At 37.8% G+C, this 16,565-nt stretch overlaps 2 protein-coding genes across 4 annotated transcripts; one reads left to right on the forward strand and one right to left on the reverse strand.

The window, feature by feature from the left end:
- Nucleotides 1-694: 694 nt before the first annotated feature.
- Nucleotides 695-2,929, reverse strand: LOC114714022 (uncharacterized). The gene has a single exon (XM_028898720.1). It carries the CDS (start codon nucleotides 2,927-2,929, stop codon nucleotides 695-697), a length of 2,235 nt encoding a protein of 744 aa, XP_028754553.1.
- Nucleotides 2,930-10,239: 7,310 nt separating this feature from the next.
- Nucleotides 10,240-16,344, forward strand: LOC114714006 (nucleobase-ascorbate transporter 11-like). Of its 3 annotated transcripts, XM_028898704.1 has the most exons (11): nucleotides 10,240-11,158; nucleotides 11,662-11,759; nucleotides 11,862-12,032; nucleotides 12,345-12,445; nucleotides 13,011-13,146; nucleotides 13,620-13,670; nucleotides 13,756-14,043; nucleotides 14,439-14,673; nucleotides 15,205-15,485; nucleotides 15,810-16,037; nucleotides 16,128-16,344. In XM_028898704.1, the coding sequence occupies exons 1-10, from the start codon at nucleotides 10,525-10,527 to the stop codon at nucleotides 16,029-16,031; spliced, it is 2,217 nt and encodes a 738-aa protein (XP_028754537.1). In that variant the 5' UTR covers nucleotides 10,240-10,524; the 3' UTR covers nucleotides 16,032-16,037; nucleotides 16,128-16,344. The 3 variants fall into 3 exon arrangements, with proteins under 3 accessions (XP_028754537.1, XP_028754538.1, XP_028754536.1); XM_028898705.1 differs by having other exon boundaries at nucleotides 11,865-12,032; nucleotides 15,810-16,344; XM_028898703.1 differs by having other exon boundaries at nucleotides 10,241-11,158; nucleotides 15,810-16,344.
- Nucleotides 16,345-16,565: the final 221 nt, after the last annotated feature.

Below are 16,565 nucleotides of genomic sequence, written 5' to 3' on the forward strand. Positions count from 1 at the left end.
CTTCGGTAGACTGAGTTCTTGTTCTGGGGTTTGAATTGTTTGCTCGGTGAGATGTTTCAAGCTCGCATGATCTGTGCGAATGATGAAGTGCCGACCAAACAGATAATGACGAAATTTAGCCACTGCCTCTGTGATTGCATATAATTCTCGGACATACGCTGATTGTTTTTGCATTCGAGGAGACAGTTTCTTAGAAAAGAAAGCCACAGGATGATCATCTTGACTTAGGACTGCTCCAATCCCAGCACCAGATGCATCAGTCTCTAACACAAACATCTTGGTAAAATTCGGCAAGGCGAGGACTGGTGTAGTCGTAAGGGCGCGCTTTAAGTCATCGAATGCATGCTGGGCCTCATTGGACCAAGTAAACGCATCAGTCTTCAGTAAATCTGTTAATGGGCCAGCAATCTTGGCATAATGCTGGACAAACTTGCGGTAATAACCGCTAAGACCCAAAAATCCTCTCAATTGCCGGATGTTTGCAGGGGGAGGCCAGTTCTGTACCGCCCTGATTTTTGACTCATCCATTTCAACCCCTACCTGTGAAATTATATGCCCCAAATATTCTATCCGACGGCGACCGAAGGAACACTTGCTCATCTTAGCGAACAACCGGTTTTGAGCTAGAGACTGTAAGACTAACTCTACATGTTTTAAATGTGATTCCCAAGAGTCACTATAAATGAGTATATCATCAAAAAAAAATCAGAACAAATCGACGGAGGAATGGTCGGAATATGGTGTTCATCAATGCCTGAAAGGTGGCCGGTGCATTGGTTAAACCGAAGGGCATGACCAACCATTCGTAGAGGTCGAGGTGAGTTCTAAACGCTGTTTTCTCTCTGTCAGTTGCCTTCATCAGAATTTGGTGATACCCAGACCGTAGATCCAGCTTGGAATAAAAATTAGACCCATGGAGTTCATCCAATAATTCGTCGACCGTCGGCATGGGGAAGGCATCCTTCACTGTGACTGAGTTTAGCGCACGGTAGTCAACACAGAAACGCCAAGTGCCATCTTTCTTTTTTACCAGTATGACCGGAGCTGAAAACGGGCTGACGCTTGGTTGAATTAATCCTTCAGATAGTAATTCTTCAACCATCCTCTCAATCTCATCTTTCTGGCTTACTGGATACCGGTATGGTCTCACTTTCACAGGACTAGTTCCAGGGAGTAAATCAATGCTATGCTCACGGCTCCGTTCCGGTGGAAGACCATGCGGAACTGCAAATACATCGCTATAGTTTGCTATTACTTCCTTCATATCACTGGGTATTGTTTCCAGAGGAGGTTCATCCATTACCGGGTGTAGCATGTACAATTCCGCAATTGCTTCTGTATTAGTTAATCTAATCGAATGATGACATTGGGCTTGGTTTGCAGCGGGTCCTCTGTATCCTTTCAACGTAATGAACTGATCCCCCAGTAGAAATTTGATGGTGGAAGTACTATAGTCTGCCACATGTGGGCCCAATGTCTCCAACCAATCTGCACCAATTACCATGTCGACTCCGGCCACAGGAAGAACAAAACAGGACATGTGTAAAATATGCCCATCGATTTGAACAGGGGTGTCATTCACCAATTCCGAGCTAGTCAAAATGCGTCCGGTTCCTCCCAGAACCTTAACTTCTGGTGTCAGTTCTACGGGGATTTTTAAATGACGCACAATCCTGGGGTGCAAGAAATTGTCCGAACTCCCCCCATCCAACAGGATCTGCACCTTTGTTCCTTCAATTTCTCCATTAAACCGGATAGTGGCCGGCCCCTGTGTGCCTCTCAGAGCATGGAGAGATAAATGGTGTATCGTCATCTCCGGTTCTTTTAACTCGACCTCTTCTATGGCAGGAACGTCCTCCTCATCGTCATGAAGAAGCATCATCAACTGTCTATTGGGGCACCGATGAGCTGGCGAGAATTTGGCGTCACAAGTGTAGCAAAGGCCCTTCTCGCGTCTAACCTGCATCTCCGCCGCGGTCATCCTTTTAATGGGAGGTATATTCGGTTTAGGCAATAACGGCGGTAGGTTAGCTTTACTTCCACTAGTCTGTGAAGTGGCAGCGTTGGTATGGGGCCCCGAATACGGTATTATGGCCTTCGGAGACATCATGGTGCTTGTCGAGGTGTGAGGTCGTGATTTTGACTCGGTCACTAGAACAGAGATCCCTGAGCCGGTGGCATCTGAGAATAATCGTGCTAAAGCCATAGCACTTAACACATTAGTAGGTCGTTGGACTAACACATTCCTCTTCAGGTCTGGATTTAAACCCCCTAAATAGCAGTCTAGCAACGCTGCCTCCGGTATGTCTTCAGTTCGGTTAGCCAACGTCATGAACTTGGAGTTATACACCTCCAGTACACCGCTAACCTCTGCTTGAGTGAGCTTAAATAGCTGTGATCTAGCACAGTCAAACTTAGATGGTCCATACTGTAGCTCGATTGCCTTCGCTAATGCTGCCCAATCAGGCACTCGTCCCACCTTTTCTAACATTTGGTACCACGGAAGGACGTCACCATCCATATGAACAGAGGCGATCACCAAGCGTTGTGGGTCCGGTACACCAAAGTATTTAAAATACTGTTCAGCTCTATATATCCAGTTCAGTGCGTCATGGCCATCGAACCTTGGGAAATCCAACTTCAGCGTCTTATGGTACGGTGTGTTGTAGTTTCCGGTTTGTTCTGACGTCCCCGAGAAAGAGACTTCTGGTATTGCTTCAGGACGCGTCGATAGCCCAGACACCGCCCTGGCTACCGACTGTAGCATCGCCTCCAATTGATTGAAGCGTCCTCCTATTTGATCAAATCTCGCATCAGTTTGGTCGAACCGTTCCTCTATTCGATCAAGTCGCCCCTTAGTACTCTCTGTAAAGTCGTTCATCTTTTTCATATCATTCTGCAGTTCCTTCAGACGTGTGTTATCGGCCATTCCGTACGCTGCCAAATTCTCTCAACGAGAGCACCAAATTGGAATGACCCGAACAATGACAGATACAAATGCAGAAATCGACAAGTATATATTGAAATCACCACGAAATATCAGTCTGATATTGCCAAGCAATTACAATAAATGGAAAACATAACATGCAGGGAAATAACGGAAAAGTCCGTCCAGAGGGAGAAGACGCCAGAGAGAGAAGATTCTTCAAATCATGCACACCCACTCCTAACGTCCTGACACTGCCTTTATGCTGTTGTGCCACCCTCCAGCTCACGCAACTTCCACGTGCTCTTTCTCACCCGTGTAGTGCGCCTTGGAAGTACTTGGGCTGAGCCCCCAGCATCTGATCTCGCATTATTTGGCCCGTCCACAGCTGGGCTACTGGTGTTCATAACATTAGGAGGAAAGATTTGGATTGGTATTGCATTCGTGCCGGGGGGAATGTCTTACTCAACCAACCCTTCAGGGATAAAAGTATAAAACAACCCGTAACTCCAAAACCTCTATTAGTTGGGGCGAATGCCAGGAAACAAAGTAAGAAGTCGTTTGATGTCTCGTACAATCTCAATCTCCGATCGGGATTGTAATTAACATACTACCTCTGGTCCTTAATATAAGACCCTGTTTGACTTTTTGTTTGGTCCTAATTATAAGACCCAATCTATTTTGTCTCTTATATTTATACATTTTTTTCCAAGATAGTCCTTCTAATAATAATAGTTCTTGCCAATACACTTAATTAGCAAGGATATTTTAGGAATGACAACACTTATTTATTACAAATAACTAACTTAACTTACTTCCTTAATCTCCTCAAATAAGTCAACTGGGTCTTATAATTAGGACCGGAGGTAGTATTACATAACATTCCAATGTCATTGAATAAAAATAATCAGTCATATTTTTTTATCTCAGTAAATTAAACTATCTCTGGTCCTAATTATAAGAGCTAATTGACTAATTTAAGAAGATTAAAGAAAGAAATTAAGTTAATTATTTATAATAAATAAGTGTTATCTTTTCTAAAATATCCTTGCTAATCAAATATATTGATTAGAACTACCATTATTAGAAAGACTATCTTAAAAAAAATACATAAATATCAGAGACAAAGTGGATTGGGGTTTTATATTTATGACCAAAATAAAAGTCAAACGAGATTTTATATTAAAGACTGGAGATAGTATTACTTCTAATTTTTACTATAAAAGCTAATTTAATATTTAATTTGATTTTAAATATCCCAGCTGATTTTCTCCCTCGCATTCATTATTCAATAATACAAATTAGGGGGGAAAAGCATATTTACGGCGTAGTTTGGCTTTGGCTTGGTTAGATTAGACCGTGAGAGTTGTGCGTATCCTGTAGTCAACGGGCCAGGTTCGGCGGTAGACCGTTTACCGGGTGAGAAAGGAGCACTCGTCTTTCTGTCTCTCTTCCCTCCGAAGGGGTGGCCCTGAACTCTGATCTGATCGATCGATCCAGCGCCCAGCTCTGTCAGCATGTGTTACGGCCATCAGCGATCCTTATCCAGAGATAACATTAACGCCCCTACCACCGGCAGGTTGCCCGCCCGCAACTTTTCCGTCGTTGAGAACCTTCGGGATCGGCTTGCGGAGACGGAGGCGCGTCTCGCGCGTGCCAGAGCTCGTGAGGCCGAGCTCAGCCTTCGTCTCGAGGAAATGAAGCGATTTGTCTCTGTTATGGAGATCCTCGAGGATTACCTTAAACGCCGGTTCCGGGAGACACAAGGACAGGTGGCACGTCTCTTGTCTTCTACATCGTGAACATAGAAGATTTCGCTTGTCAATAATGTCTATACTATAACTGCCTATCTTCTTTTTCTTTCTTTCTGTTTTTGTCCACCGGAATGTAAATGCCGATTGTGGTGTTGTTTATGACAATCAAGAATACTTTTTATCAATCTCATAGAGCTTCAAATTTCCTTGTTTCTTTTTCTTCTTTGAAATTGATCATCCTGGGTCGTGTTTTAGGTGAATGTGGATCTTAGAGTTCATTGAGAGATGCTGACGTTGATATTGCTGTTATTTTGACAAATTGAGTTTTGAAGTTTGTAACTCGACTATTAAAGGACACTAAAAAAGCTTTTTATCTCTTTCAAAATCATTTGCATATGAAATGACATCCCAATTCTGTGAGTGATGATAATGCAGTTCAGATTTTAATGTGAGGAGCTTGATCTGTGGTACTTTTGTTTGCACAACTAATCTGTTATTACTAATTCTTTTCTGTACGTATAATAATCTTAATTGGCAATTGCGTAACCGTTTCTGATGCTTTCGTGCACTTTCTAACTGCCTTCAGTAAGCACCACAGAAGGGAGAAGATGGTATCTGATACTCCAATAACTTCTGTGACATTTTCATTTTCATTCCTTAATCTGTATTCCCTTCAAGCGAAATGCCAAATTATATTTATGTGCCCCTCTAGTGGATTTGCATTCAAGCATAACCTTGAAGCCACAATTTCCGATATTCAAAGAGGACCCGGAACCATGCCAGTTATAAGTTTTAGTTCTAATTCACCGGTATCAACTCGATTGTTGTCCTGTATACGCTAAAATAAATGCTACTGTTTGTTTTTCATTGTCATATTTGTAGGGTGTACATGGGAAGGTCACAGATGCAAATGTTAGATTAGCTGGCACCTTATTATAAATTCCTGGTCTGATATCACGAAGCTTCTAAGAAGACTCTGTCAGGGAAGAGTTTATGCTATACAGTATGTATGCGAAATGTTATGAACAAGAACCAATAGTTAGCTGCCTGATGAATTTGGTCATTGTATTGGATGCACAGTGAGTATATTTGAGAATAATGGGTTTAAATTTGTATGAATGCTTATGCGCTGGTTGTTGGATAACTTCGTTGGCTGACCAGCTGGGTTTTCATGTGAAATAAGCCGAAACATTCATACATGTTTTACGTGTTTCACTCTATATTGGTCTCTGGTATTGTAAAATGATGATGCTTTTTTGTGATTTATGCATTTCAAGTGGTGCTTGTAGAGAAGCTTAAGTGGAGTAACTGGCAAGGTGGTGATTTTTGACATCGCCAGTATTTTAGGATTTTCTATGGCGAACTGAGAAGTGAATACCCATGGATTCTTCGGTCAATATGATTTTGCTTTAATATATAGTGATATTAGCTTTTGGACCAGGCCATTGAGGAAATCAAACACCGATAAAGGCAAGAACAACTTCCACAGTGTTTGATCAGAGGTGTATACCTATTTTTATCCCTGGTAAAAGGACTGTATGGCTTTACAGTGTCCTTTTTTAATTAGAGGGATAAGGGTGTGGGGATACAAGTAGAATCCGCAACTTCTCATTTACAAAGAAGCTTTTATGCTACTATCTTACAAGTTTGAGCTCCAGTATCAGCATCCAGAAAGGACAGAAATAATGAAGAAATGGAGGAAGAAGAAGACTCTAATATCTGATTTTCCCCCCTTGTTGCTCGATGGTTTTCACCTGTAGTATCTTCGTGATCAGAAAATCTATCATACGTATTTAATGGTCACAGCAGATCTGAATATTACTTCAACGGCTATTGGGGTTCAGTACTAATTCACTTTTCCTGTTCACCTCTGCAACAAAATCTGTCAGAATCTTAATAATGCTTCAAAGTTCAAATATATAGAAAATAGTTCATGCATAGCATAACATACTTAAGCCTGTTTTTGATATATACACCATAACTTATTTGACAAAATCATGCTTAAAATAACAATTATATCAAGCTCGGAGCCAAATGCAAACACTTGCTTTTGAAAAATATGTTGCTATTGTTACATTACTTCCATTTTCATTAATCTTCGAGACTGATTTTTTTGGCCTTAAAATGAGAATGTGAGCTACTGAAGTGGTGATTAGGAGTTGTAAAAGCTGTGTATGCATAGATGGTTAGTGGCAATGCTCATAATTAGCATTGGTTTTTTCATACATAAAAATCATCAATTAGAATTATTGACTGAGCGGTGGAAAAATGATGACGATTTGTCTATATTCATTGGAGAATGATGCCTCTCTTAGTGCGTGTCATTATTTCTTATTTTATATATATATATATATATATATTTTATCCGATTCGTGAAATTCACTTCAAACTACATGGAAAAGCAATAATGACACATGAGGATATGTTTTCACTCCAAAACATGAACACATTAACATTAAAAAAAGGAAGGAATATATTTCATCCTAAAAAATTAATCTAATAGTAATTAAATTAAAGCAGTTTGCTGACAACATAAATCACAAATATCTATTCAATAAAAATAATCTTAATTAAAAATTATTAAGATTAATTTTAATACTACCTCCGGTCCTTAATATAAGACCCTATTTGATTTTTATTTTGGTCCTAAATATAAGACTCCAATCCACTTTGTTTCTCATATTTATACATTTTTTTTTAAAGTAGCCTTTCTAATAATAAGAGTTCTAGTCAATACACTTGATCAGTAAATATATTTTAAGAAAGACAACACCTATTTATAACAAATAACCAACTCAACTTACTTCCTTAATCTCTTCAAATTAGTCAACTGGCTCTTATAATTAGAACCGGAAGTAGTATTACACACACATATATAAAGAAAAACTGAAAGTGTAAATAAGAGCAAGAACCGACAACCGACAATTTTACTCGGGGAGTTGCGTGATTAAGTCATGACCAAAGAACATCAAATTGCTTCATTTAGGTTTGCTTGTTGGCCTGGTGCTTATCTTATCAGCTTTGGAACACATTACTCTCTCCGTTCCTTATTATAAAAGGCGAATAACCGAATTACGTTGATCAAAAAACAGTTAAAATTAGTTAAGAACAATTAATGTGTAAAAAGTATAATTTTTTTCCAAAAATGCCCTCATTAATAAGGAAAGAGAGCATGAGAGAGAATAATAGTAAATTCTTAAAAGAAAGAGAAGTGGAAAGGAGAGAGAGTGTAAGTTGGAGACAATAAATATGGGTAAAATAGGAAATCAACATAAAAAAGTAGAGACAACTTTTAAGTGTCTCTTATATTTAGGAACATGCTATAAACATCAAATGTTTCTTATAATAAGGAACGGAGGGAGTACTGTTTTGGAACATTACTGTTACTGTAGAATTTGTAAAACATGATGGGTTTTATAAGAACAAAACCCATAATCATGTTGAAGAATATGAATACATTATTGTAGGCAGCGAGGGGCTTGAGTTTCGAATGGTTTTGAATTTTGAATTTTTATATTTATTAAATAAATATATGTGAAATGATATGATGTAGATGCGAATAGAAAAGGAAATTTTTTTTTTAAAAAAAAAGAATTTTGTTTATATCTCAAGATCAACGCGTCTGCAATCTGCATTGTTCACGTATTTGAGACAGATATAAATAAGAGCATAGTTGTGATATAAAATTTTTTTGAAAAAGCAAAGATGGCTGAAACTTTTTCTGAGAAACGAATTAAAGCTAAACCATGCTTATCTTTAAAGTCAATAAAAAGTTATTGGGGAAAAAATGCTATCGGTGATGCATGCAAGTTTAATATATTTAATTATGAGATTAATTACATATTAATCTTCATATTTAATAATAGATGGTTCACATGGGGGAGGGATAAACCTAATTCCAACCTTTCGTTTTGACAACTTCTGGTACTAAATGTTAATGGAGATATATTATTCTTATCAATCTACCAGCACCTATCTCTATTATAGTTAATTGGAGTTAGATTTGATTTTAAATATAATATTTCAATTTAATTTATTTTTTAAATTTATTATTATTTTTCAAATTAATTTATCTAACTAATAGATAAACTAATATTATGTGGAAGCATTTTAAAAGAATTATGTCATATTACAATTAACTAATTTATTTAAGCTACTCAAATTATTCTCCTTTTCATTCCCTGCCCTTTCCGACATCCTCGTCACTTTTCTGTAGCCTTTAATAATAATGGCGTAAGAATGAAGAATGTAATTAATAAATCGAATCTATATTCTAAAATTAAAATTAGAATGATGGGGACTATCTTCAGAGCTGAACCCACCATAATTAAATCACTCGCCTTTTAACACGAAAAAAAAAAAAAAAAAAGGAGCCACGCGCCTAAACCGTAACACGGAAAATTGTTAAAAAAGGACCAAATGATGAACTATGAGTTGCCAGCACGAATGGATAATATGGGAGAAATAGTATGATATGATAAATAATAAGTTGGTTAAAATAAATTTTCACACCTTTTAGTTGATGCTTGAAGACGTGCAAGTAAAATAAATTAAAATTAAAAACGCTTGGCTTTTCTGTTGGGGGATCACTTCACTGAAACAATCTTATCTTCTTAAACTCAAAGTCCACAGAATCAATCATTCTTATGTGACTACCAAAAATGCCTTATCTGAGTGAATTGACGAATGGCTTCTATTATGCGTACAAGAAATTAAGAGCGAACATAAACCAAAAGGAATATGTAAATCAGTTATCTTGCACATTTTTTTAATTATTTTTTTGAGTTTATTTGGTATATTTATTTATCAAATATTTATCAATTGTATTTTTTGAGGGGTCGATTGAACTATTGGCGATTTTGAGGGGTAGATTATTGATTTTATCTTGTTTTAATATATTTAAATTTAAATTATCAATAATTATTTAAGAATCTTATTAAAAAAACATTCATAACAAAGTTAAGGATTTGAGGAAAATGTAAATTTTACAAATAGAAGAAGGGTCTTAATTAGGGCAAAATAAGACGAAGCTTTCCTCATTGAAAAAAGATGAAATTTGGTCAATACGCAAAGCTTATAATTTAAAGTTTACACACTCATGCATGTATATATTAAGAGGAAAATCTCCGCTCAAACGTCTAACAAATATAATACAGTAATTTTGTTTTCGTAAAACTAATATAAATTCAAAAGATGTGAATTTATTTGTTTGTATTTTTTTTTATTTTTTGTGAATGAAGAGGAAATAGCTTGCAATATATGTCCACTTCTTCGTCATCTTTGTCACTAGCTAACCACCTCCATTTCACTGTAACTCACAGCTCGGGGGGTTTAGAAAACTCCTTTATGAAAAAGAGATGAAACTTGACATTGAAGGAAAGAGAAGCAAAGCGGTGGTTTCCCACCATAAAGTAACAGAATAGAAAAATGAGATAAATCAAATGCAATAACTCAAGAATGAGTTGTTTGATTCCTAAAAAGGGCGACCGTAAACTAAAAAACAAGGTTTCCCTCAGCGTCGCCAACGGCCACGAAGGATGTTTCGGTAATTTCACAGTCACCACTTGAAACTTGAAAGCTCCGTTTGAGAGCAACTCGGGAGCGAAGTGAAGCCTCCATGCCACTCTTCCTCCCTCCACACTCACTGTTAATCATTGCACGGAACAGTTCATTCAATTTCCTGTTCTCATGTTATTTGCCACTTCACTATGGCTGAGCTTAGTTTCTTCTCTCTCTTTCTGCACTTAGTATCTTCATTCTTCACTGTAATTTGAATTGGATCCTCTGGTTCCTACTTTCTGTAAGATTTCATCTTTCTTCTTTCCACTGTATTGGAAGGATTAAATGGAAACTGGGTCAAGCTCAGAATTTGACGAAGGCTTGACACTGAGGAATGGCAAGAGACATAATCCTGTACCTGCAAGAGTGGAGCCTTTTGTGCCAAAAACCGACCACAACCCGAGAGAGCTGCGCTCTTGGGCGAAGAGGACTGGATTTGTCTCCGATTACTCGGGGGAAGCAGGTACTAGTGCCAGTGAAAAGTTCGATGGTGTTGGGTTGAATCTGGAAAGGAATCATGAGCAGAAAAAAGGAGGGACTTCCCCGAAGATAGAGATAGATCCAATTCTGGGAAGGACGAGACGAGATCGAGGGAATGAGATCCAACCAGAAAATGGGTCGACGCGTGATGCGGCAACAAGAGCGGATAATGAGAGAGCTCTCAATTTGGGAATTGAAAACCAGAAGAAACATCCTTTCGGAGGGAATGGTAATGCTAATGGAGTTGTGAATAGAGAGAGCAATGGTCACGGAACGTCCACGGTTGCTCCAGTACCGGAGGTGAAGAAGGAGGAGGAAGATATGGCCGAAGGAGATGTCAAAGTCAACATGTATCCGGAGGGGGAGGGACCTGGTGAAGGGGGAGGGTGGCAGCGACCGCCGGGCTTGAAGTGCGGGCTAAGAGAAAATCCGGGGTTTGGTTAGTTAAAAACTCATCCATTATTATCCATTACGAATATTGAGTACATGCTCACCTCACTTGGTTCTTATCCGTTATTATCAATTAAGTTGAACGACAATTTTGGATTAGTTCCATCCGGAGTGTAGTAAAGCTGAAGGGATATGTAGAAGCCAATGTCTTATGGTCTAGTAATGCGGGTTCTATTCAGGATATCATTATCTATTCTTTTTTTTTTTTCGGTTTTTATAATAATCTTTTAACTGCGTGATTCTACATCTTCAGAAAGCAACTAAATTTCGTGTCTTCCCATTACATCATGTCCCATTCAAGTAGTGTCAAATGACCACTGTTCAGAATTCTTCGGCTTGTCTAAAATGAATTCAGGGTAAAAATGCAAAAAGAAATAAAACACATATCTGGTCATTCGTCATGTTTTAAGGGCTTTGTGAAGGCAACCCTTTCTTTAACAATTATTTGTTTAATTTAATTACTGTCTCATAGTTATCAATCTTTCTTTGCAGTTCTCCTTATCTATTATGGCTTGCAGCACTATTTGTCATTGGCAGGGTCACTTATATTTATTCCACTAATCATGGTACCAGCCATGGGGGGAACAGATGTAAGCATTCAGCGTTGTAAATTGTGTGATGTTTATTGTGGTCTAAGGAACTTGATGGTTCTCTATATTCTTATACATTATCTTTTGACTCAATGGTGACAGAAGGATACTGCTACGGTAATTTCTACTATGTTGTTTGTTTCTGGCATCACAACAATACTACATTCCTACTTTGGTACCCGACTGCCATTAGTACAAGGGAGTTCATTCGTATATCTGGCACCAGCATTAGTGATCATAAATGCTCAAGAATATCGAAATCTCACCGAACATGTAAGTTCAGTGGTAGCAAAATGCTAATTCTTACTTCAGAAGCAATTGTTAGAACTCAAAGATTTCCTTTGTATTTGTTTAATGCTCAAACTTATATATCTTAGGAGTAACCAAATAAATTGCCCTTCTTCATTCTATCTGCATCTATGCATCTTTTTTGGATTCTTCGGAAAAGCTTACTGCCTCGTTGGTTTTTGGTGACAGAATGAAAGAAATTGTCTTCAAATCCCATTTAACCCTTGCTTTTTGTTTTTCCTCCGGTTCTGAGCTATTCCCTACTTCCATATTGATGAATGCTTGATCCAACTACAGAAATTTAGGCACATAATGAGGGAACTCCAAGGAGCTATAATTGTTGGTTCAATATTCCAATGCATCCTGGGATTTAGTGGCTTAATGTCTCTTTTGCTTAGGTAAGGGTGCATTACAATTTTTTAAGTGATATTTTTGTTGTGTTCATTAGAGCTCAGTAAATCTCTGGTGTGAAAGAAATATATTTCGTCTTCCACGTTTAATTTACTAAATTTCTCTAGTTCGTTACCTTCCTTTTTGCCATGAGATTTACTAGGTGAACTGAAATTCAGATAATAGAAATTACGTGTGCTTTAGCTTTACCAAATTTACACCGCATCAAATTTGTTAAATCATGTAAATATTTGTCATTTTTTCTATATCCGGTTTTTGGGTCAAATAAAGCAAAAATAAAAGTGAGCAGCAACAGAAGAACGAGTCATGCCTTACCCTTCCTTGTTTCTTGCATGACTCTTTGAAAAGTCAAGAAACATGGGTCGCATATCCAAAAAAAAAATTGAATAATTTAGAAAAGAAAATGGTAAAGCACATATTCCATGAGGAACACATTTCGATGAAGTCCATGATATATATCGAACTTTTATTACTTTGTTGAAATAAATTTCTAAGCGGCTCAAGAAATCTAATGCGCTAATTTCTTGAAATTTCGCGACAATATTTTTGTAGGTTAATCAACCCAATTGTTGTTGCCCCAACTGTTGCTGCTGTAGGTTTAGCATTCTTCAGCTACGGCTTTCCTCAAGCTGGTAATTGCATTGAAATCAGCATTCCGCTCATAGCATTGGTTCTAATTTTCACTCTGGTGAGTCCTTCCCCAAGTATTTGGATTTGAAAACTCCTAAACAGCAGCAAATTACTGCTTCTTTCTTAGCGTAAGGGTACCATTCAACTTGGTGGGACAGTGTTGGTCAGACAGACCAGGTTGGACTCAACCCAAAGAAGGGGAATATATGTTGTCCCATTTGACCCAATTCAATCCAAGGCTATTATTTTTGTGGAAAAAAAAAATATGAAGATTTTTTTCCAGGGCAAAATGTAATTCTTACAAAAACATGTATGAAACTTTGGAAGTCATTTATGGATGGCCGAGCCAACTGACCTGGTATTAGACTTGAATTGAGCTGAACAGCACCTGTCTCAGCCCATGATCACCGCTAGTTAGAGATTGTCTTCTGTAAACTGGCCGTTTTTAATTTATTTTCAATTCATTTCAGCAGTACCCAGGAACTCATACTGCTGTTTTTTTTTTTTTTTTCGCCCTCTCTCTCTTCGTAGTATCTTCGAGGAATATCTATCTTCGGACATCACATATTTCGAATTTATGCTGTAAGTATCCTAAATTGCAAGGATATGTTTTTGAAATTATTTAGTTGACCTGCAGGGTTATGTTTACATGCTTTAATATCTGCAGGTTCCGCTTAGTGTCACAATAATTTGGATATATGCATCATTTTTAACAGCTGGGGGAGCATATAATTACAAAGGATGTAGTCCTAATATACCAAGTTCTAACATTCTGAATGATGCATGTAGAAGGCATGCTTATACAATGAAGTACTGCAGGACTGATGTTTCCAATGCACTGTCAACTGCTGCATGGGTCAGATTCCCTTACCCTTTACAGTGGGGTATCCCTATTTTCCATTTTAGGACCTCCATAATCATGATCATAGTGTCACTGGTTGCCTCTGTGGATTCAGTAAGTATTTTAATTAAATCATTGCTTTCAAGTGCAATTTATGATATGCTTTGGAACTAGAAATTCGTAATGAGGTAGCTAAAGCTTTATGAATATTCAAGTTGTTTTCTTCTTTAACTCTCGAATGAACAATCTTATTTATATGATGAGATTAAGCAAATTCAATCACCCTCTAAATATAACAGACTTTCTTGAAATGCATGTAAGGGCGCGTTGGAATTTATATGACAGACATTCTTGAAATGAGATTAAGCAAATTCAATCACCGTCTAAGTTTCATAATCAAAGCTGCAAAAACCCTTTCTTTTATAAAATGTTAATAATATGTCTACATGAAGAATGGAGGACAATATGTGAACTGGAACTGGAAATGAATTGGTTAGTTCATATTCCAGGTTGGAACCTATCATACTGCATCTTTAAGAGTTAATTCAAGGGCTCCAACTCCAGGAGTTGTGGGTCGAGGAATTGCAGTGGAGGGCTTCTGCAGCATATTGGCTGGCATTTGGGGTACAGGTACAGGGTCAACAACTTTGACAGAAAATATGCACACAATTGATATAACAAAGGTGGCAAATCGAAAGGTAGTGGAGCTTGGGGCAGCTTTATTGATCCTATTCTCATTTTTAGGTAAAGCCTCAAAGTTTGGCGACTGGCCTGATTTGATGTTGAAATTCTTAAACAACTTCATACCAAGTTTTCATTACTCTTTCTTGCTGCATGCTGGTTAGTGGGGATCTCAGGGTGTGCTGTAATTTAACTTTCATGTATTTGAACTTGATTTTAGTTTATAATTGTAAAGGACCATTTCAGTCTCAAAGCTCAATGAAAGCTATTGCCTCTTCACCCAAAACACATGCCCGCCCTTATCTTATATTGGGCAGAGAAAAAAAAGGTTCAAATTGACAAATTCCAGACCCATTGGTCTGATGCCATATAGTTGACTATTTCGTCTCTTAGGTTTTAAGCTGGGAAGGTTCATGAATTGTTATGATCTAAAATTCAGTAACTGATCTTCTAATGCTGTTCAAGCTTGTTTAAAGCATTATATCAGCTGACTTGATCTGACACCTTTTGAAGTATAGATATTTTTCTTATACAGTTGAAGTTTTCCAATTTGTGAATCTGAATTGTTATATATACCTTTAACGTATTTTGTAGGAAAAGTGGGTGCTCTTCTTGCTTCCATTCCACTGGCCTTGGCTGCCTCTGTACTATGCTTCATGTGGGCCCTTACTGCAGCATTGGGCCTCTCCACTTTACAATATGGTCAGTCAAGCAGCTTCAGGAACATAACAATAGTTGGAGTTTCATTGTTCCTTGGCCTATCTGTCCCTGCTTACTTCCAACAATACCAGCCTGTTACCGCTCTAATACTGCCAAGCTATCTGATTCCTTACGCTGCAGCATCAAGTGGACCATTCAACACTGGCCTTGAACAGGCAAGTCACCTTTCGTTCAGAGAGATTCTTAGTTAGATGGACTTGATCGAAAGAAAGTTTGTAAACCAAATTAATAATGACCAGAGCATGTGAACATGTCGTAGGCAAATCATATTTAAAATATTGGTGGTAATGTTTCTGATATCTGTGCTGTTTTCTTCCTGATCAAAGCTGATAACAAATATCTATGGCCTACAAAAACTGATATATATATATATATATATAAGTTTTCCAAGTTTTTTCGCGCACAAAACTATGGCCTTTTTTTTTTCTTGTGATAAACATGAGCTGACATATCATTGTCTTTGGTCCAAAATGCTTCAGCTGGATTTTGCGGTCAATGCTCTCTTGTCCATGAACATGGTGGTTACACTCTTGGTGGCATTCATACTGGATAACACTGTGCCTGGCAGTCGACAAGAACGAGGAGTCTACGTTTGGTCTCGAGCCGAAGACTTATCTGCCGATCCATCCTCGCCTTCTGAATATTCACTGCCAAAAAAAGTTGGCTGGTGTTGTTGCCGGGCAAAATGTTTGGGAGTTTGAATCATGGTTCTCTCTCTGCATTGGGCTATTCTTTGATAACTTTCCTTTGGAAAAGATCATTCATTGAATCTGTCTATTAATTTTTCATCTCTTTAGTCGAGCACAAATTCTTGTTTCGGAGGAAAGTATATGGAAGAAGTAGCCCGAGCTAGGAGCTTTTAGAAGATATTGCAGCTGATGAAGAAAGGGGACATGATTCATAGGTACACCTACACTACTAATTAGTAATAGCCTGTAAAATCACAAACGCTGCTTTCACATATCTCAATTTGCCATTTCAAAAGAAATTCTTTATAGAACCATTGTTCTTGTACATTTTAATCCACAACAATTAATATATCGCTGCGGTTATTGGTACTGGGAACAATCACGAGAAGGTGGCAAAAGAGGGAGGGGAAAAAAAGGTGTTGCAGCAAATGTGATGCTCAAGCGTTAGACAAGTGAATACTTTTCTGATTCTTAACGAGTTATTCTACTTCTTTTTCTTAATAAAAAATAATAAAATTGGATTAAATTGTTTAAATTTTAACCATG

This window comes from Neltuma alba, unplaced genomic scaffold (genome assembly GCF_004799145.2).
Source record: "Neltuma alba isolate B1F8T4 unplaced genomic scaffold, ASM479914v2 tig00011483_pilon, whole genome shotgun sequence".
Taxonomy (NCBI): domain Eukaryota; kingdom Viridiplantae; phylum Streptophyta; class Magnoliopsida; order Fabales; family Fabaceae; genus Neltuma; species Neltuma alba.